Source organism: Oryza brachyantha, chromosome 2 (genome assembly GCF_000231095.2).
Source record: "Oryza brachyantha chromosome 2, ObraRS2, whole genome shotgun sequence".
In the NCBI taxonomy this organism is placed as follows: Eukaryota; Viridiplantae; Streptophyta; class Magnoliopsida; order Poales; family Poaceae; genus Oryza; species Oryza brachyantha.
This window is the reverse complement of record NC_023164.2, coordinates 8,439,730-8,461,858: the sequence shown is the minus strand read 5'-3', so window position 1 is coordinate 8,461,858 and position 22,129 is coordinate 8,439,730. Positions and strand designations below refer to the sequence as shown.

General features: G+C 41.1%; 1 protein-coding gene across 1 annotated transcript; it reads left to right on the top strand.

The window, feature by feature from the left end:
* The first annotated feature begins 11,661 nt into the window (after positions 1-11,661).
* Positions 11,662-19,861, top strand: LOC102711222. Its single transcript, XM_006647134.3, has 10 exons — positions 11,662-11,940; positions 12,912-13,039; positions 13,944-13,997; positions 16,310-16,423; positions 16,959-17,027; positions 17,110-17,190; positions 17,641-17,760; positions 18,130-18,288; positions 19,432-19,512; positions 19,596-19,861. Exons 1-10 carry the CDS (start codon positions 11,718-11,720, stop codon positions 19,668-19,670), a joined length of 1,104 nt encoding a protein of 367 aa, XP_006647197.2. The 5' UTR covers positions 11,662-11,717; the 3' UTR covers positions 19,671-19,861.
* The last annotated feature ends 2,268 nt before the right edge of the window (positions 19,862-22,129 follow it).

Here is a 22,129-nt window from a genome sequence, read left to right as displayed (position 1 = left end):
TGCATCGTTAAAATGTGTATTTTTTTTGCCAAAAAAGTTCTATAGGAAAGTTGTTTAAAAAATTATATAAATCCATTTTCAAGTTTTTTATAGATAATAATTAATTAATCACATGCTAATCTGCTACTACATTTTACACGCCGGTTACTAAACCAGCAAAAGAACATGACCTACCTCCGTCCTAGAAACTCTCTATCTTACCCTCATATTTTCACTTTTGCTTATGCTTATAGACCAAAATTTAAATTTTTAACCTTAAATTTAGAGTTGATTTTAAGTTTTTTTATTATAGTTTATTTTTAGTCTTGGCTTATAAATCACTAAGAACACATATATAAAATTTTTATTCATAAATTTTTTACTTATAAATATGTCATCTGACTTTTTTTCATGAAAAGGCCAAACAAACATCCACATTATTTTTGGAGCAACCAGTGCATTGCAGTTAGAAAAATGAGGGACATTTTCATTGGAGTTTAAGAAAGTACAGAACATTTGCATTGGAATTTGACAAAGTGATAGATATTTTATTGAAGTTTGAGAAAGTAAATGACGTATTTTTCTTTTGGTTTCATATTGATGTGTGTAGGATTGCTAAAAATGAAGTCTTTTGGGATGGATGTAGTAATTTAAAACAAGTTTTCTAAGTAATACTGTAGAAGAAAGTATTTTGAAAAATATATTTTTTGAAGCATGGAACAAATATGAATAATACAGTGAACATCTGAAAAGAACATGGCTGTCTTGAGAAAATAAATCCATGAGCATGTTGCAGGTGTTTCATCAATTTGAAGCATGGAGTAAGACTAACACGAGAAAACAAAACCACATACATAAACATTATAAAAGTCTTGCAAAGTAGTAGCAGAAACTTTTAGATAATGATAAGCAACAATGGGCGACCATCCACATACATCTCTCAATGGCAATAACATGCCTACTTCTCTGGGTTGCCTCTACAGACAAGTACTCCAACTTTGGTGAGGGGAAAATTAGGAGCAAGATTGAGTACCAATCACCGTACTCAGCAAGTCATACAAAATATCATAATGATGTAAGGGGTAAACAAGGGTGGCATCGAGTTATAGCGGTAGTAAATAATCCCATTTCTAAGAGCAACTTCAACAGTTCTCCATCCTAACTTGCTATCTCTGTTTTTTTGGCAAAGTGTAAAAAAACTATTTCTAACAGTTTATCATCCGAGTTTTCAAATTTTGGCAATTTACTGTATCCTCTTGTTTGCGTATATATGGGAGTACGGATTTCACTTGGCATCTAGGAAGTACGACACTCGGTTTCTCTCGCACCTCGGCGTGAGCTACTGGCGGTGCAGTGCCGACCCGCCGCCGGCCATGCCCGTTCTCGGCTGCCGTCGGCCGCTCACCCGCACGCCCGGCGCCCCTGCGCCCTAGTCGCCCGCTCGGCCGGCATCCTAGCAGCCGGTCGCCCGGCGCCCCGGCGCCTCGCTCGACTGCTCTCCCGATTGATAAACTGCATGTGTCTAGGACGCTGTCGAATTTTGCCTTCTCGTTCGCCAACATCCTCATGCTGACGGGCGTCACGGTGACCTACAACACGGGGCTGCGCTACGGCGGGCCGGTGTCCATGTCGCTAGGGTGGCTGCTGGTGGCGCTGTTCAACGGCTGTGTCGCCCTCTCCATGGCCGCGATCTGCTCCGCCTACCCGACCTCCGGTGGCCTCTACTACTGGAGCGCGAAGCTCGCCGGCAAGGAATGAGCTTCTCTGGCTTCCTGGGTCACTGGCTGGTATGCGACGCATGCATGAGTCTGCACAAATTGTTCCCTAGATATCCTTGACACAAAATGATCTTATGAGATGCCTGCTTGAAGATCATGTTCATTATGATTTTGAATATGTATAGCTGTGGATTAATTATGCGTGTATGCTTGTTCAACTTTGCTAATATGAATTAATTTGGTCTTATCTTGTGTGTTCTTCAGGTTCATTATTCTTATCGGCAGCAACGGCCGGGCGCCCTCGACCGGGGGCGCGAGGGCCGTCGCGGCAGCAAAAGGTTGGGGCTACGGGAGCGACAATAGAGACGGCAATCTACGATCTCCCTTAACTTTCAACTGTTTTGATAACTTAATTTGTTTTTAGCAAGTAGAATATCCCTAAATGTTGGAGATAAAACAATTTTTCCTTTATCATATTGGTTACAAACTTGCTAAAATATCAGATTTTGAAAACTATTTTTGCCTAATTGTTGGAATTGCTCTAAAGAGGTACAATAGTTGGTTAGATTAAGCAATACCAAATAGTACTGACCAACACTACACAACATTAGACCAGGCCCAACCATCCACTTGAGCAACACTAAACCATGTTAAAATGTCTTTACCCTACATTTAAACTTTACTAAGAAGATAGTCCTTAATCTCAATCGATCACCCTTAATCACAAGTATTGCTATTTGAATTGGTATACTCTAGCTAAAGATGTAAACTTTACCCGCAAGATAGCCTCATAACATATTTCCATGTGCCGGTATGCCATCATGACGTCCTAGAAAAAAAAAACTATGATAGGACCCCCTTAACCATCCACACCTCACTGAAGTTACACCTCCTACATAGTTATACACTAGATAAGCAAGCTACCGCCTTGCATCATGGTGGATCTAGAAGCTAATCAACTCGTACCGAGTTGACCCAGCTTCGTCACTCCCGCCATAGCCTAGGTGCCTAGGAATGAACCGAGCTGTACTTAAAAGCCTAGCCACCCTATGATGGTTATGGGTGATAAACGCCTTAACAACTGTCATTAGGCTATTATAAGAGCAAGTTTAATAGTATAGCCAACTACTAGCTTCAATTCATCTATATTCAATCTAATAGCTAATTCATACAGTAGTTACCTATAAAACATTAATATATGGTCTCACATGTCATACGCACATTTTGTCTTGGAGCCCGTGTGTAGTTGGCTAAAAATTAGTAGCACACCTCTCTTCTCTTTCCTCTCTTATCTCTTTAAAATATGCTTATATCTGGCTTATAGCTTTCTATTGTACCTGCTCTAAAAAGGATGGTAAACTGTCACTTCAAAATATAAAAAAAAGGAAATCACTCACTTCCTTATTTGTAATAGTCTCTAGACCAATGGAGTTTAGGCTAAGGGTGCTCTACTCTTCGGTTTCCAAGTCTTCTTAGGGATTTGGGTATGACTCTTGTATTTGAAGACTCTTTTCTTTATTTATTGAAGTTTTGGCTCATATGCTTCTTTGTCAATCATATATCCCTCGTATAGTTTACACCTATGTCTTATACTATGCATGTTTAGGTAGGCTATAGTCGATCTATGCCACAACATTGGTTCAATAATCTTTACCTATTCCTCTACTTCTATGCTTGTCATTCCAGAGGGTTGGAGTCATATGTGAATTAGAGTATTGCATGGCAATACAAGCATGGTGCTTGGGGCAAGTTAAACATCATTGGAAACAGGTGCTCCTCATAGGTTGTAGAGGTAGGCAGTAGGTGATGATAACTTTGTCAATGCTTTGTAATCCTCCATATTCAGGTATGATGTAAGAGTTTGTAAATTGATCTAACCACACTAGCAGACCAGCATGGACGATCTCTCGGTAGTGCCTAGATGAATAGATCTATGTCCTAATCTTGTATATGTATATGAGTATGTATGTGTGTAAGATTTGCATCTCAAGTATAGAAATATATTAAGGTCGTGTTCGGCAAGGGGCATAAGTTATCTTATCCCTCTCGTTTTCCGCGCGCATGCTTCTCGAACTACTAAACGGTGTATTTTTTACGAAAATTTTCTATAGGAAAGTTGTTTTAAAAAACATATTAGTATATTTCATATTTTTTAATAATTAATAATTAATTAATCATGTACTAATTTATTACTACGTTTTTTGCGCCGGATAACTAATCTCCCTCCCCTCTCTTACCAAACGCAACCTAAGAATCTTAGCTCTCTTTTGTTTTTTTTTCACAGTTTAGTTTATTCCTTGTAAAGTTGATTTATCTATATATGTGTCACACTATCTTCGTAATATCACTCACTCCTGTTTGGACTTTGCTTTACTAATCATAGGCATATTGGCTCATCTTTAATCGCCGCATGTTCTACTTAAAGAAATAAATAATGATATCTTGAATACTCATGGGTGAAATGGTACAACGGTATCTATGTGCTTATGGATTTATCTATGAACATGTGAAATACCAACAATCATGTTCCCGTTACTTCCATCATGTAGTTTTTGCATGGACTGACACATCGCTACGCTGATATCACCTCCGCTCGATCACCGGAATCCTATTCCTGCTCATCCTAGGATACATACAAGAAAAATGCTCATCGATGTCAAATACTAGTTGGAGAAGGGAAAACATGAAAGAACGCTAATATAACATAGTGGGGGGACTAGTGGTATTTTTGTGTTTTCAAACTGTTCTCTCCTATTCAACAAGAAATGAATATTTTAATGAGTTGGTGTCTAGCAGCAAATAGACACATTTTGAGTATGTCTTCCCTGAAGATCAAGTTATGCCATGTCTAGGAGCTAAACCTACGAAGTCATGGTGTTCTATAGCAAAAATTGCCCAAACATAATAACATAATCTACAAAATCAATGCCTAATCGTTATGGCCATCACGCCAAGACTGGTACTGAACCGAAAGAAAAGATATTAGCGGAGAGTAGGGAAAAAACAGATCGAATACGGTCGAAAACTAGCTCTATCATATCTATTTTCATATTTTTTTTCCAAATCAAAATCAGAAACTTGGATACGAAAATGGAATCGAATATTATCGAATATAAATACATAGTGAATACAAATCAAAACAAATACGATGACGAATATTAATTGGAACATAAAAACATCTTAAACTAAGCTTCACAAATCACCGAAAGAAAAAAATATAACTTGGTCTTTTTCTAATATAAGTATATAACTCACCAATAATTTCAAATATAAGTGATTAATGATACCATAATAAGAAATACTCATGGTTTGCACTGGTTAGAACTAGTTGGGCCGTCGGAATGAGCTTCCTTGGATTGGGATAATTGGTTTGACTGGTTGATGTATTAATCTAAATATCGAAAACAATCCGGATATTATCCGACCGAATTCTGATTTCGATGGATATCGCCCTTACCGTATTCGGTTTTCGTATCTGTAGGAAAAAAATCTAAATTCGATTCTGAATTCAAAAATTTCCAGAACTATTCGAATCCGAAGAATGATTCGGACAGTCGAAAATTATCCGAATCACTTTCATCCCTACTACTAGAGAGTAAGTAAACTATAGACGTCATTCGTCTACATCTTGCCACGGCCACGACCATGTAGAGAAGCCACTTGATGGATGGACACGTTTACCCGATGAGCATTGTTGCTCATCACTGGAAGAAGAGTGCCGGACAGGACAAAACACCACCATTGTCGTGTTGGGATACCCTGAGTTTTACCTAAGCCAAGAATTAATTAAATAATATATTAAAAATAATTTGTTAATTAAAGTTCAAGAGAAAACCCAGCGTTAAATTAATTTAGTTTAATTGGAAGCTTTTTGGGATATTCTAAAATGTCCCGAAAGCATTTTAAATGATTAACATGATTTAAATTTGAATTGCAGTCAATAAAATTTTCTCAAATAAACTTAATAAAAATTAGCAAAATTGGAGGCAGTTTCTTTTTTTCCTCCTTCCTTTTTCCTTTTCCCCCTATTTCTTTTTCCTTTTCCCATTTTCTTTTTCTCTTTTCCTTTTTCCCCCTCCGAGCCGAACTCCCCTCCTCCCTGCCATCCCCCTGTGCGATCACCCCCTTTGCCCCTGGATCGCACATCTCTCCCAACTCCCCCCTTGTGCGCCACCTCCCCCCTCCAGCCATGAGCCCCAACTCCCTCTCTCGCGGTGAACAAATTCTCATCTATTAGGACTCCAATTTTTATCCCTTTGAAACCTTATCTATTCCTTCTTAATAGGGGATGGATAACTGATTTATCTCTAGCTCTCCCCTATAAATACCCCCTAGAGCCTCACCTCTTTTCCCCGTCTCCCTCTCCCGTGCTCCTCGAGCCGCCTACCGCCGCCTCCTGTCCAGCAGCGAGCAGCAGTGCAGCCGTCCGCCGGTTTCCTTCCCTCGAATTTCAGGTTCGCATATGTTTTATTTTTGCGAATCAATCTATTTTTGAAATACCATGTAATTTCTTAGACTTTCTAATCTAATTAGCTAGCATAAGATTGATCTACAGTGCACACTTCAATTTCGTACATGTAGATTGGTTTTACGTTAAAGTCATAAGATCTCTGTTTAGCGAGTCGTTATATCTCAATTTAACGGGTCATTCAATCCCGTTGTTGTTCCGCTAGCTGTTCACAGTTTCGCGTTTCGGATCTGGTCCATCGTGCGAATCTCTGATTTGTCCATGTTTTAGTTCTGTTTCGCAAGTACATGTGCTGTTCGCAATTTTCCCGAGACGTCGTCTCCTTATGCAAACCGCGCTGCCATCCCGCTCGTCGATCCCGAGCCGGCCCACTCCCTCCGTTCAGCCTGTCTCCCCTGCTCCCACCTTTCCTCCCTCTCTTTTCTCTGGGCCGGCCCAACTCTTCTCCCGGCCCAGCTCGCTGCCGCCTCCCCTTCTTTCTCCCTCCCGCACCACACCAGGCTGAGCCAAGCCGGCCCAATTCCCCACGTGCGCCAAGTCTAGGCCACCTCCCTCCTCATCAGGACACCGACAGGTGGCCCCACCTGTCGGGGTCGTCCCGTCCTCCGCTCGCCCCGCTTTGCTGCGCCTGCGCCAGCACGCCCACACCGCGATGTTGCTGGCCGACGCCTCCCCGTCCTCCCGGTGCTTCGTCGTCGCGCCGCCCATCGCGCCGGGACGTCGCCTCGCTGTGATGCCGCGTCTGCCCCGCTGCCTTGATCAGCCGTCGTTGTGTCGCCCGCTTCGGTCGCGGCCGTCTCCGCTCCGGCCGTACTCCGCCTCACTGTTCGCTGCGCCCCGATGTCGAGTTGCATCACAGCCTCATGCCACGACGCCACGTCTACCTCGCCTCCCGCGTGCCGCCTCGCCGCTGCCATCCTCCACCGCTACCGCTGTGCCGCGTCACCTGCTCCGCGCCAGCGCCCGCGTCACCGCACTCGCCGTCGAGAGCCGCCCCCTCACGTGCCCGTCGCCGGCCGTCCGCCGCCGACTCGCACCACCGCCCGTCGTAGCCCTCCGTCGCTGCGCTGCCTGCCTGCCGCGCCGCTGTCACCACGCCGCTGCCGCGTCCCGACCACCTTGTCATCTCGTTGCGCCGCCGCTAACCACGCCCTGCAATGGTCGCCGCCGATCCCGTCACTCCCGCGTACGCATTCCGCCGCCAACAACCCCACAACCGTCGGCCGCGATCCACGGGTCCGCCGCCAACAACCTTCCCGCCCTATGCGACGGCCGCCACCTATAAACTCCCCCTCCCCGGCCGCGCCGCCGCCTTCCTTCTTCCGGTCGTCGCCCGCCTCGCGCTACCGCCGCCATGTCTTCACCTCCGCGGTGCGTCTGTCCCTCCAGCCGGACGCCGATCTCCTCCGCCGAGCACCGCCCTCGTCAGTCCACCTCCTCACCGCCGGTCATCGTCGTCGGCCGTCGTTCGCCACCCTTCGCCGGATGCCTCCGCCGTCGGATAGCATCGCCACCTCCCCACGCCGGCCGAGTCCGACTCCGTCGTGCCGCCGGCGCAGCGCCCAAGTTCCGACGCCGCCGATCGATCTCGCGTGACGCCGCCGCTCTCGCCCCCCGACCGTCATCGCATGTGCCACCGCCTCGCCGATGCGCCCCCGTCTTCGCCGCCGCCGGTGAGCAACTCCCCTCCCATCTCCCCCTCTCTTTCCTCTTCGCCGCCGCCGTCGGGCTCTCCGTGCCATCGGCAGGTGCTAGGGGCCGTGCGTTGCCACCGCCGGGTTGCCACCCGACGTCGTCGTCGTCACGCCATCGTTTTGCCACCCTCGCCTTCCCGCGCCGCCGCCCCACTGCATCCCCCTCCTCTTCCTCCGTGCGCGCGCCGCCCGGCCGTCGCCGCCATGCACTGAATTCGGTCTCCGCCGGCCTTCGTTGTGCGCCGCTCCCCTTTGCCGCCGCCGGTCAACTCGCCGCTGCTCTTCCCCCTCTGCCCGCGCGCCGTCGTCACGGTCGTGGCCTCTCCTCTCCTCCGCCGCCACTTAGCCGCTCCGCTTGCCTCTGCCACCGCCGGTCACCGGGCGTCCGCCGCCGCTGGTCGCCGAACCCCGCCGTCGTCGCTGGTCGCCGACCACCGCCGCCCGGTCGCCTCTTCCCTCTGCCTGAGCCAAGCCGTCCGCTCCCCTCCTCTGTTCGGCCGCCCCATCCCCCCTCCTCTGCTCTCTCCATCTGCCACCCTGGGCCCACACGTCAGCGACCTCTCTTCCCTCTCTCTCACTGTGTTGTGGGCCCGCTCTGTCAGCTCCCCTCTCTCTCTCCCTTAGGGCCCCTTTGTTAGCCCCTGGGCCTCACTGACCAGTGGGTCCCGTCCGTCAGCATTTCCTCTCTCCTCTCATGCTGACGTCAGCTTCTCCAATAATTGCGCAATAATTCATTAAGTTTTTCTGTTTAGTTTAAAAACACAGTTAATCTTCTAAAATTCATAGGTAATTCATCTAGTCTTCGTTTAGGTCCATTCAAGTTTCATTAAATCCAAAAAAATGCCAAGAATCTATTAAAAATAGTTTCTTTCTCTGTTTCAGTAGTTTTATAGTCTGTTTTTGCTTGTTTTGCCTTGTTTGTCGTAGGTTTTGACCCCGTTGCAGCACCGTTCGTTCCCGAAGTCGTCACCGAAGTTTCTCGTGGGTCTAAGCAAGGCAAGTGGCACCCTCCTTTGAACATATTGAACCCATGTTTATAAAATACCCCCGCTTTACATTCAAACATGCATTGTTTTAATCTATTTATTTTATTTATCTATTGGGCATTTACCTTTATAGCCGTTGATTCCCACTTATTGTTATTGTCATCCCAGGGTAAATTTGAGTAGAATTAGGGTTAGTCAATGCTTAGCCATGCTTAGTTCAACTAGCTCACCTGTTATCATTTAATTAATTGATTAGACTTTGATAAACCTTAATGGTTGTGATCATGGTTAATTTCCCGATATGGATTAAATACAACTAAAATATTGCTTATGGTGGGTTGTGGGTGCATGGTTTTGAGAGTCGTGCCCATGGCAATTAAGGACCGGTTTTCGGGAAACCCTAGAAGTCTTACACGTACTAACCACAAGCCAGAGTGGGCAACGGTGAGACTTGTAGTCTAGCTTGTCCCTATTCGACGTACCCAGGCAAGGTGGGCGTGATGGAGTATGGATGGGAATCGTGGTGTAATGATGGTCCTATGCTGCTTCCGGATTCACCTAGGCACAAGAGGGGGTTGCCCGACTTAGTGTAAAGGAGGGGGCGAAACCTGAAGTGTGGTGCGCTTGTCTAGGGAGGGTTAGGTGGAAGGTCTTATCGTGGTTTCCGTACTGAGGTATCATGGTGATACGTTGGGGCATGGTAACATGCTTTGGAGCTATGTTTTGTGGGTAAAGTTGTACACCTCTGCAGAGTAAAACTATTCGAATAGCCGTGCCCGCGGTTATTGGGCGAACTGACAGATTCACTGGGATTAGTTGAACCTTTAATAACCTAATTAATTTGGAACTGGTTTGACTCTGCGCAACGTGGTGTAACGTTGGTAGTGGTTTGGGTCTGTCGCAACGTGGTTTAACGTTGGACAGAGGGTTGACCCTGTTGCAGTGTGGTGTAACGCTGGACAGTTGTTTAGGCCTGTTGCAACGTGGTGTAACGTTGGACAGTGGATGATTATTTTAAATATTTGCTTTACTTTTTATTCGGTCTATTTTATCTACTGTTGTGCTAAATCTGCTGCTTTATGCAAGTTAACCTTAGCATATCCTTGTATCCAATTTCATTCATTATTTCCTCTCTCTTGGGTGTTACTTGTTGAGTACGGTGGTTTGTACTCAGCCTTGCTTAATTTTTCCCCCACCAGAGCAAGTGCCAGAGCCAGAGTTTCAGTCAGAAGGTTGTTTCCAAGGTTGAAGTAAGGTTCAGTCCGCCGTCGAGAATGCCTGTGGTGTGGGGCCATCATCGCCAGCTGAAGCTGAAGATTAGATGGTTCTAGTCTTGTTTTTCTTTTCCACTGCATTTCGATAGATAATTATTTTTATTTGTTTTTAAGTCGTGGAACTGTGTATTGATTTGTCATAGTGTGTACTCGGGCTGATTCCTGGACCGAGATTAATGCATGCTATTGTTCGAAAATTTGATGTAAATTTCTGGGCGTGACAGATACTCAAAGACCAAAGGACAACGCGCGCCAACATTCACATCATGAAATATGATCCATGATGTTACCAAGACAAACATGACCGCTGCCTTCGCAAAGGTTGGAAGTAGCCCTGCAAGCGAGCTAATCCCCATGCACTTGCACATATTCCAATGTCATATCGCTGCCCCTAGCAACACCTGAATCTAGTATGAGCACCATAGAACTCACAACCTTGTGCAACATGTGATCCAATGAGAGTCGTGTGGGATAAATTAGTAGAGTAGGAATACCACTGCAGCCCATGTCAAGCTTATTGTCAATCTCGATGTCATGGACCTGGGTGGCACCTTAGGTGCCTTGATGTTGAGAAGTGCCCATCCCGGTTAGACCCTCAGGCTCTGTATAACGAGCAGTTGGATATAAAGACACACCATAAAATGACATTTTGTATATGAGGCTCAGTCATAAGGCTTTTATAGTATTATTTAGAGATAAGCGTTGGTATTATACCATAGAGCTATTTTTCATATAATGGTGTGAGGAAATTTACCAGATTTTAGCACAGTTGAACTTTCGGTAGAAATCTGTACTACCTATACGGAAAATCTGAACAATACACCAGCACCATTTAGGCCTTGTTTAGTTTCTAAATTTTTTTTCAAAAACATCACATCGAATTTTTGGACATTTAAATGGAGCATTAAACATAGATGAAACAAAAAACTAATTGCATAGTTATGGGAGAAATATTGAGACGAATCTTTTGAGCCTAATTAGTTCATGATTAGCCATAAGTGATACAGTAACCAATATGTGTTAATGACGGTTTAATTAGGCTCAAAAGATTCGTCTCGTGGTTTCCAGCCGAACTGTGAAATTTGTTTTTTCATTCGTGTCCGAAAACTTCTTCCGACATTCGGTCAAATATCGATGGGTCCCATCTCCCAAAAGTTTTTGCGAACTAAACAGGGCCTAAGGAAAATATTCCTACCACTTAAGCTTCAGATACGGCTAACGATAATAGAGGATGTATGTATGGTCCACACGGAGGTTATACGAGTCAACATTGGATATGATCCAAATACAGTGACATTGTCCCGTAACATTTTGTCCCTGACATATAAGCCCTACACGTGCCTTGATATTTTGTCCCTGACATATAAGCCCTACACGTGCCTTGACCCACACAGGGTTCACATGTCAATGACAGAATATCAGCGAGAATATCCTGTGCAACGTCACTGAATCCGTATCCGTGTACTGTTGGACATGGGCCTCTTCTCGTGGAGTCAACGTTGTGGCGGTCTCGCTACCTTCCTTTCGACTCCCGCTCATATTTGGACACCGCAGCACAAACCCCCAGCCCTCCTCGCCGCCGTAAAACCCTAGATACCATGGCCTCCGCCGCGGAGGCCCTCCTCTTCCTCCTCCCCCTCCCCCTCCCCCTCCCTCGCCGGCTCCGCCTCTCCCCCTCCGCTCCCGCCGCGGTGGTGGCGCTGCTCGCCGTCGCCGCGCTCCTCACCGCCGCCACCCATGCCGCATCCGCCGCCGACTCGCGCCCCGCCGACGCCTTGCGGTCGGAGGTCGAAGAGCTCAGGCTCAGGGTCCTGCATTTGGGTGAGGCAATCTTCTTTTGATCTCGCCGCTTCTCCACCTCGATCGAATGCTGTTTACTTGGCTGTTTGGTATTCTCGCCTTAGATCAGATTCAAAATGTCTTGTGCCCATCGGCTCATCGTTGATGCATACAGTATGGGATATGGATGCTTGAAAACCAGTACAGTATGTGCATTAACATCGGTACAAGAACTGCTGTTTCTGGTTATTTTGTGTACTCGTAGAGTTATTTATGCTCTACCCGTTTCAGTTTTGTTTGTTTGTACCTGCAGGATTAGTGTCCTGATTCCAAAACTGCTTCCCAAATTCATTGGGTTAGTCTTTGCTAGTGGGAGACAAGTTTCTAGTTATTCTTTGGCAGTTCATTCTGTGTTTGAATTCAGTTAATCTCAATGAGACTTGTTAAGATTTTCTAGGCATAGTTGAATTCAACGTAACTGTAGACTGTTACCTGTCTGTGATGTTTTCTATTGTCAGGGGATAAACACTAGTACCGGGAGGATGGATGTCACAGCCAGTTGTTATTGGCTAGCTAGGGGAGAGAATAGGCCAGACGCTGGGATTCCCTATAAGGGTCTTCTTCTATTATACGATATATCTGACCACCTTATATAGCAAGTGTCCTGACAACCATTAGTAACAAAATAGTAAATATAATATAATTGTAAATACGGATAAGATTCTAGTCCTACCGATAGTTAACTAGTGCTAAAAACAAAGGTAACTAGAGATGTGAGAATAGCTTATCTGGTAACATATCATATCAACACTATGCATAGAATGATTTTCCATATGCACTTTTTGATCCTTTCTACCTTCATTTGCAAAATATAACTTGCCAAGCTTCTTTAACACCATCAATAATAAAATTTAATTGCATCTGGAATTCTTTACTGCTGATTGAGACAATGGCATTCATTTTGCTAAATATATTATCCTCCAATCTTTACCAGATTTATATTTTTTCCCCAGAATCTTTGTTGGAGGAAAACACACAAACTTTGAAGAGTAAAGCTAGCAATTTGGAAAAGAACAACAATCTTATAGGAGATATGGAACATGATATTGAGATTTTAATGAATAGATATGAGAGCACCAAGGTATGTGGTTACATCAGTGAATGCTTATGTGTTAAGTTGCTCTGTAGCAAGTAAGCTATCTCGCTGTAGATGGAATAAACATCACTTAAACTGTGTGTAATTTCTTTTTCTAAAAAACATGGACTTCATTTTTGTTGAAAAACATTACAGGACTTATAAAGTGAATAATGTTGTGGATGTATCATTGCTAACTATGCACCTCCTCTTCAAAATAAGACTTAATTTGGATGGGACCAAACATTAAGAAGGGTATGAAACCACTAAAAAGTGAAGAGGAAATAATAATGTCTTCCTTGCATACCTGGAAATATGAGAGAAAATACTTGATGTGAGTATTAAATTATAAATGAAGGCAAAAAATATGTGATAAATAGGGCAAAGGAAGTAAAACATCAATTAATCCACATGGACACCTTACATTTTTATGAAAATTTAGAAAACTATAGCCCTTATATTTTGAAAAGGAGCATATAGCATCACTTATTGTATGGCTTCTTTTATTAGTTGGTTATATTATTCTTGTGGAAACAAATATCTATGGGCTACAATTGTGGGGACTTGGGGAGCAGATAAGATAAGCACACAATAGTAAAGAGTTTTCTGTATACTATTTTGCAAAATATTTTTACAAATAAAAGATCACAGTATCTACTTTCTCTATTGATACTTGAAAATTCAGCTTATTGTGTTAATGCATTTACTTTGTGTACCCTATGTTTGACCTTCTTAACCACCATTGCACAATCCATCCAACTGACCTTATTCAGAATTTAATCTGATGACTTTATGTTCTCTATGGTGAAAAGTTCACCTACTGTCATCTTTCAAGAAATTTTGTGCAACTGTTGATGTACGCATAATTGCTTTTTTCACATATGCTAATATTTGCACTCTCTGGATGCAGAAATCTCAAAGCAAATCATTCCCAGAAAGCAATGTGAAAGCTTTGCAAGACGAGGTACCTCTCGTTTTCTTTTTTGAAGAATTTAATAATTGTAATCCATGATATTCCATGCCATAACTAGTTTTTTTGTTGTATCATCTTTGGAGTGATATTACATATATAATATAAATATTTGAATCTATAGTCTTGTGGCCATCCTGGGTATCAAGTGACTAAACTACATATAATTTTCAGTATAATGTCTTAGTATTAGCAAAATATTAAAAGGAAATTGCAGCTCGTCCTAGGGGTGTATCACGCCCATTTGCATCTTAATTGTGTATTTAGAAACTTCTGAAGAAATATGTAAAGGCAGACCATGTTACACTAATCTATTTGAGCAAAACTACGATCATGTGCAAAACTTGTAGAAGACTGGAAAATTGTGTATTTGTTGTATTGCAAACATATATCACATTTCATATAAATTAGGTGTCAACATATTTTAACATGGGGAATATATCTTGTGCACACAAACTTCCTATGCGCCCCAACTCAAAAATATCACTGAAAATTCTGAAAAAAATGTATATGTACCATGGTTGTTAAGGTGGTAAGGCGACCCCACACTGCCTTACTGCCATAGCGGTAAGGCGTAGGGCGAGGTGACACGATGCCTTAGACAGTCCCAAACTAATAAGGTAGCAACCAAAATAATCTAATATGATAGCAAATCAAACATGTATTTTAACAACAGTACAGTACAGAGTACAATACCTATATATATGCCTTGTTCTTGACAATGTTGTCTGATCGGCCGATCGGACCTGTGATCGCCATCGCACCGATCAGGTCGATCAGGACGATTAATCGTCGATCAGCCCAATTAATCGAGGCTGATCGGTACAGTAGTGCGGTATATTTACCGGAACATAATAATTCTATATACTATTTAGTGTGCAGCATAATATGCAACAATAGAGCTATTATTTGAGGGTTAGATAGTACTTACCTTTGAGGGAAAGAAACCCTACAAATAATGGGCCGGCCCAACTAAAATTCTAAGTGACAAAAGATTGTCCAGGCTGGCCCAAAACATCCTGGTCGGCCTGATCGTTTGGAGCATCTGATCGGCCAATTGGGGCGATTGCCGATTAATTGGACGATCAGAAACCTGATCCGCCTGATCGTTTAGAATGCCCTGATCGAGGTCAGGGGACCGATCAGCCCGATTAATCGCGATTAACCGGACGATCAGATAATGTTGGTTCTTGACCACTCTTGAACCCACAGTGAAGGAGCATAGCAGATGGGATGTAGAAGAGGGGAAACAAAGACCAAAACAGAACAGAGCAGAGGAAGGAGCAGAACAAAATCAATGTTGAGCAAAGGATCAGAGCAGAGTAGAGGAAGGAGCAGAACAAAATCAATGTTGAGCGAAGGAAGGAGCAGAACAGAACCAGAGGTTGAAGGGGTGAGAAGAAATTATAGCGTACCCATCTAATTTTGTGTCCATGGAGGGCTAGGATGATGGCGCAGTTGCAGAGAGGAAGGAGCATAACAGGATCGTCGCAGGCAGCAGATGGGATCGCTGCTAGGGATGGAGACATCGCCAGGGATGGATCCTACAGCCTGACTCCAGCGATTCTCTCTTCTGTTACTTTCTCCCTAATCTGGTGGGGTGTAGCATGTAGGGCCCCTTTTCACAAATTGGCGCTTCTGTTGTCCTATTTCACGCTCAAGGGCCCATCGCCCCAATTTTTTTGCGCCCTTTTGGCCAGATCGGGCAAAAATCATGGTCTCACCTCCCTATGGCGTCACCTTCAGCCGTTGTAACATCTCAGGACGCAATATCGATGCCATAGCGATGCCTAGGGCAAAAGGCGGACACCATACTCAATCCTATAAGGCAGGATAGATGCCCTGACTCCTGCGAGTGCCTTACCTCTATAACGACGCCATGGTGACGCCTTAACAACCATGATATGTACTACCAATAGTATTACACCCATGTATAAAGTCTCATCATCAAATTCATTATATTTTAGCTGTAATAAAAAACATGAGAGTTTTAGGAGTATAAATATGTCAGCATTTTGTCTTTTTTGTTATCCCTATGTATAATGAATTTGAAGAAGATATAGATAGGTGTAATCTTTTAGAAGTATATGTACATTTTTTTCTAGAATTTCCAATGACATCTTTTAGTTGGTGTGCACGGATTGTGCACTGTGCATAGGGTACGTTCCCTTTAACATGATTTACATCTACAAATATATATTTTAGAATTTTTTAAATTCCAAAAACGCAAATTAGTAGGTTTGCAAACAAATCTCTACTAAGACTGGAAAGTTCATCATGTGACTCCTGACAGTGTTCCTATGCAGGTGCAACTCCTCCAGAAAGTGGTCAGAAAGGTGAATGAAAACGCCGACTCAATAGAGTCCCTAGCAAATGGTGCAGAGAAAAGGGTTGAATCTCTGACTTTGGAAGTCAAAAAGGTATAACGTGACTGATCAGTTGAATCTTTAAGTGAGCAAAATCTACCTTTTGATTGTTCCTTCAGACCAGGGAGGATATTTGTTAAGTTAGTTATACTGCTTCACCATCAGATAGACGGAATCATGCTCTCTAGGATTTGAATGCTATTGTATAAAATATTTTGTTGACTCATTCAATAGAGGATCATAACCTGTGTAATGCTTATTCATGTAAAGTCCAAAGTGTTCATTTGTGGCGTATGAAGAGGTTATGGTGTAATAAAGATATTTGTAAAAAAATATAAATATCTTCTGTAGTTAGAGTATGCTGATTTTTAGTTTTACTAACAACAAAGAGCAAAACCTATGTGGCTTGGTTTAGTTAGCTAGTTAAGTTTTCAAAGAGCTACCTTACACATAACAAGTGCTGGGCATTCTGATAAAACAGCCATCATCCTAGTAATTGACCTCATTGTTCATTTGTGTTACTAGCTGTGTTTTTAATATTTATCTCACAAAAGCTTAACAACCGTTAGTTTCACAATTTTTGTATCAGATGGAGGGTATAATTGCAGAGCAATGGATCCAAATTCGGCAACTTGAACAGGCATTTGTGCTGACAAAGGTAATTTACCATATATTTATGCTTCTATATAAATTAAGCAGAGGTAGTTCATGAATTCATTCATCTGGTGCAATGAATGCAGATGATGGCATCAAAAGTTCATCAAAGGAGTAGGTTATCTGACAGTGCTTATAAATGGCCAGGAAAAGACTTAGTCCTTGAGGTACACTGACAGTTCGTGTATGTTAATATGTTCATGTACTCTTCTATATACTCGTGCATTATATAATTTCTGCATCTTGCAGTCTAAATACAGTCTATGACATTGCATGGTATTTTTATTTCTTTTGCTATATGGTCTTGTATCGATGAGACCTACCAGAAATATTGTTCTTCATGGCTCAATTAAACACATTTTTCTGAAACTCAGATCATTCACATTTCAAGATATGACTGCATTCACTTATTTATGTTAAAATTTGATATACTGCAATACTAAAATAAAGAAGGATGCACTTAGAATCAGTATGCAAATCAAGCTACAATCATTCAGTACCACAGTTAATTTTCACATCATTAATCACCTGTTGTAGTGTTGTGTAAATGATGTGCAGCTGGAATTTTTATCCCTTTCTGATTTCCAAGTGTTTATTGTTGATGATTTTATCTGCAGTATGTCAGGAATCTTCATGGTACTTTACTTATGGGGGTGTCATACACAAGGTCCTGCATTTCTCATACATATAAACATTGCAGGAGTTTTGTACAAGCAATGAACAGACCCTACAATGAGGTGCCAACATGATTATCTTTCCATCTCGGTGCAACCATATATGTGTTCACCTCTTATTTCTTAGGCAATATGCATTATTAATATTTGTAAGTATGCAGTCCAACCATATGTTTACCTAGTTGCATTAAATATGAGAAATATACTGAAGTGATAATATAAAACATATTGAAATGGTTGAACGGCATCTATGAAAATATTGTAGTAAGCACTCCTTGAAGTTCTTGAAATTTTCTTAATTGATGCTTTCATGCTGTCATAAAAATTGTTTGTATTACTGATGTAGAAGCATTGGTTGGCTGGCAGCACATAATGTTCTTGATGGACAATGGCTTTGTCATTGATCCTAACATATGTTTCATTTTCTTACAGGTATCACGGTTCTACAAGGCAATATGTAGCCAGTATATTCGTGATGCTGATAATCCTAATGTCTTCTTCTTGGGTGGATCCATCTCTCCGTCATGTATTTCTCTACCTTATAACCATTTCAAGATGTCCATGATATCAGCGCAAAAATTCCATCATAAGGTAATTATCTTCCATTATAATCTCTTAATCCTTTCCCATTGATATATTTATATGTTTGGTTGACTTGTTTTTAATTGTCAGTCATGTTTACTTAATAAATTGTAGTAGCATGTCTCAGATATCAATAAAATTGGTTAGTTGAATTATGTTATTTCATTAAAAGATTTTCTTTTTCCCTTTGACAGTAGGATAGTTTGGTAATGCAAAGACAATTTCAGAAAGAACCAGCCATTTCCTTTTGATAGCTAACTTTCTTTTGATACAACTGAATAATGACATTGTTAGTTCATCACATTTAGTGTGTTAACTATATTAGTTGCCAATGCCTATAGTTAGTGATGCAGTTATTCTAATTTTGATTTCTCAAACATGGAATAAATAATCTTTCACAATCTTTATGCTCCGCTGTTAAATATAAGTTATCTAGTTCATGTGGCTGAACATTTTTTGATTTTAGTATCAACATACAACATACAACATTGTGTCAAAATCATATTTTAGAACAAAAAAGCAGTTATTGATTGAATACATGATATTGATATCTTGCTAAATTCTGTGAAATATATTCCGTTGTTTTCGCATTTACCAGATATATGATGGTGCAAATCTGGAATTGAAGTAGTGTTTTGGAGACAGTGAGATTGTGTAGAAATTGTATGCCAAATGTGAACTTTGAAAACTTTGCCAACGTAGAAAGCCTAAATTTTTAATAGGTTGGATCATTCAACCTTAGAATTTCTTGCTACAAACTAGACAGCAATAATCCTTGACCCAATAAGGGTGATGGCAGGTGGGCACACCACAAGGGCAAGTGGAAGATATATTAAGGGCCGTTGTTCATTTCTTGTTTCATCGAAGGATATACATTTTTATCCCTATTAATGTATAGGGATAATTTAGTTTGATCCCTACAAATAATTTCTAGCTTAAACAAGCGATATAACCTCTTGGCAGTGGAAATTAAGCACATGTGAACTGCACTTGCATGCTACAGCACTGCGATTACTTTTGCTAAAGTAACCTCGTGAGTAATTCCCTAAATCCCTAATAGGCCCAGAAGGGCTGCACATGAGAAGTGGATATCTGGTAGCCAGTGACTCCAACATATGAACCTGTAACTAATTCATGAATTACATTTTGTAGGTCCAGATTTTTCTCCAGGATGCAATGAGATCCAATAGTTACAGTAGAGGTTTTGCAACTGAGCTAATTACATTCTGCTTGGTGAGTTTATTCTACAACTCCCTTTGTCTTGTTGGTGTTACTCCTGTTGAAGTACCTATAATTTTGTCGTTACCAAACTGCAGGCGTATTTTGTTATTATCTCTCCAATGTGGATTCTGTGGTTCCTCTATTCGACACGATTTGTCCCAAAGAAATGACAAGTTGTCGTAAAACAAGAGTTTCATATACTGTTTTCATGTTTTTCCTTTTGATAAGTATAGAAAAACTTACATGAGATGATGGAAAATGCAATGTTTATATATATTGTAATTTGTTATATCAAACACATCATATCTCATTCCCTTATGGAACCTACCCTTTCAGGGGTGGTGTACAACTACAACCTCTAGGTCTCCTAAAGTATCAGTCACCTGATTTTTTTTTCATGTTTATTAGCCACCTAAACTTAAACATTTACTGAACTTACAAGATACAAAAAACCTGCAAGTTTGGTACAAATGTGGTTCAAATTTTAGTTTGCTTTGTTTTTTAATCTTGTAATTAATTTAAATGAATATGAAAACCATAATATGTAGTTTCATACTAGTTAAAATTTATACAAAAGCATACTTTTTAACTTCTAGGTTAGAACATTATTTGCTTCACCAATAGAAAAAAATATTATCTTCGTCCCAAAATACTAGTGATAGTGCATTAAATAAAACGACTGTAATGCTTTTTATTAAATTATGAGTATGTAGGAAGTGGGAAAAATGAAATGCAAGGTTGTTTAGTGGAGGTAGTACTAACACCTCTATTTTTTTTATTTTTGCTTATGCTTATAATAAGCTAAAATTAGAATTTTCAACCTTAAATTTGGATTTGATTTTGGGTTTTTTTTCATTGAAGTTTATTTCTAGCCTTAGCTTTTAGATCACTAAGAATATGTGTATATAAAAATAAGAAGTTAAATTCCCAACTAAGAATAAGCCATTCAATGATTTGATATAAATAACTTACTTACCTAGTTCATTGTATTTGCGTTCATTTCTTCTTTCTCCACGTAGCAAATCAATCTATGACTCAAGTGGTCGTCACCAATGTGATTGGACAAGTATGTCTTCACAATCTTCGTAGCTAAAAAACACCTCTCAACTGTAGCAGTAGCAACAGGTAGCACCAAGACTAGCTTCAAAAGCGGGTAACAAATATGCTTCCTCATGTCAACTATTTTTTTTTTGAAAGCTCACCAACAGTACGTAAATTGGAGAACCTATCATCTTCTCTCACATACTAAAGGAGTAAAATCAGCATGATACATTTTTGCTAGTTTCACCAAACTGTCCATATTAAAATCCTAATGAATCTCTAGGACTAAATGCATCCCAACAAACTAATAGTTCAGATGTTGTCTCATTGAAACGGTTTTCAATCTCTTGATCCATTAAGGCAGATAAAATAGTGTTTGAGCAATATCAATTGATCCATTAAGGCAGATAAAATAATGTCCGAGCAATATCAGTTGACCCATTAAGACAGATAAAATTTGTCTTCTTAAGTGGTGTTTAGATTGAGAAAATTTTTGAGAGAAATATCACGTCAAATGTTTAACCGGATATCGGAAGAAGTTTTCGAACACAAATGAAAAAACGAATTTCACGGCTAGGCTAGAAACCGCGAGACAAATCTTTTGAGCCAAATTAATCCATCATTAGCATATGTTGGTTACTGTATCATTTATGGTTAATCAAGGACTAATTAGGCTTAAAAGATTCGTCTCAAGATTTCTTCCATAACTATGCAATTAGTTTTTTGGTTTATCTATGTTTAATGCTTTATTTAGGTATCTAAAAATTCAATGTGATGTTTTTAGAAAAAAAATTTGGAAACTAAACAGGCCCTTATTAGCACCACCAACTTTCTGCATATTGACATTAATGTGTTGATCTCTTTTCAACAAAGCATCATAATTTTTCAATGCTTGATTATATATGCAAGCTACCAATTCAACCTACATGCTCTTTTAGCATTTCCTTTCTATGATAACCATTCCAACCAACACTAACAAATGCTTTATACCCTTCCTCTTTTTTATTTCGATCCTTGGACAGAAACAAAAGTAACAATATGCTCTATTTTTAGTAACAATATGCTCTATTTTTTGACTTGCTGTACTCAAGCCAAACACCAAACTCATCAAACCATTTTGGACTAATCCTTCCGTCTTTGTTAGAAATAACTAAAACAAGAAATATATAATCACGAAGGGCAAGGCCCATTCTCTAGGTACTTTCTTCTAACCTTGGTTGGGATGGTAAATTGGTAATCATCGATTTCTTTGATCATATTCAATTGTTTCTTCCCAATTAACATCATTTAGCTAGCGGGATGAACTTCCAATGTTGTTGATACTATCTGGCGCTTTTCGTTTAAGAAATTTCTCCATTGCAATTTGCAATGCAACCTATTTCAATTTTCAATATCTAGAGTAAATAAAATATTCTCTCCATTCTTTGTATATAAATAGAACTAAGCAGATAACTAGAGAAATAAAAAAGGAGTTGTAGTAGAGCTGCAACATTATAGGATTTCTTTAAGTTTGAACAGTGCGTACTGAAGGCTGAGGCAGTGAGCCAGCTGTGAGGGCTTCAGGGCTGTGTCTTAGCGTCTGTCTGTC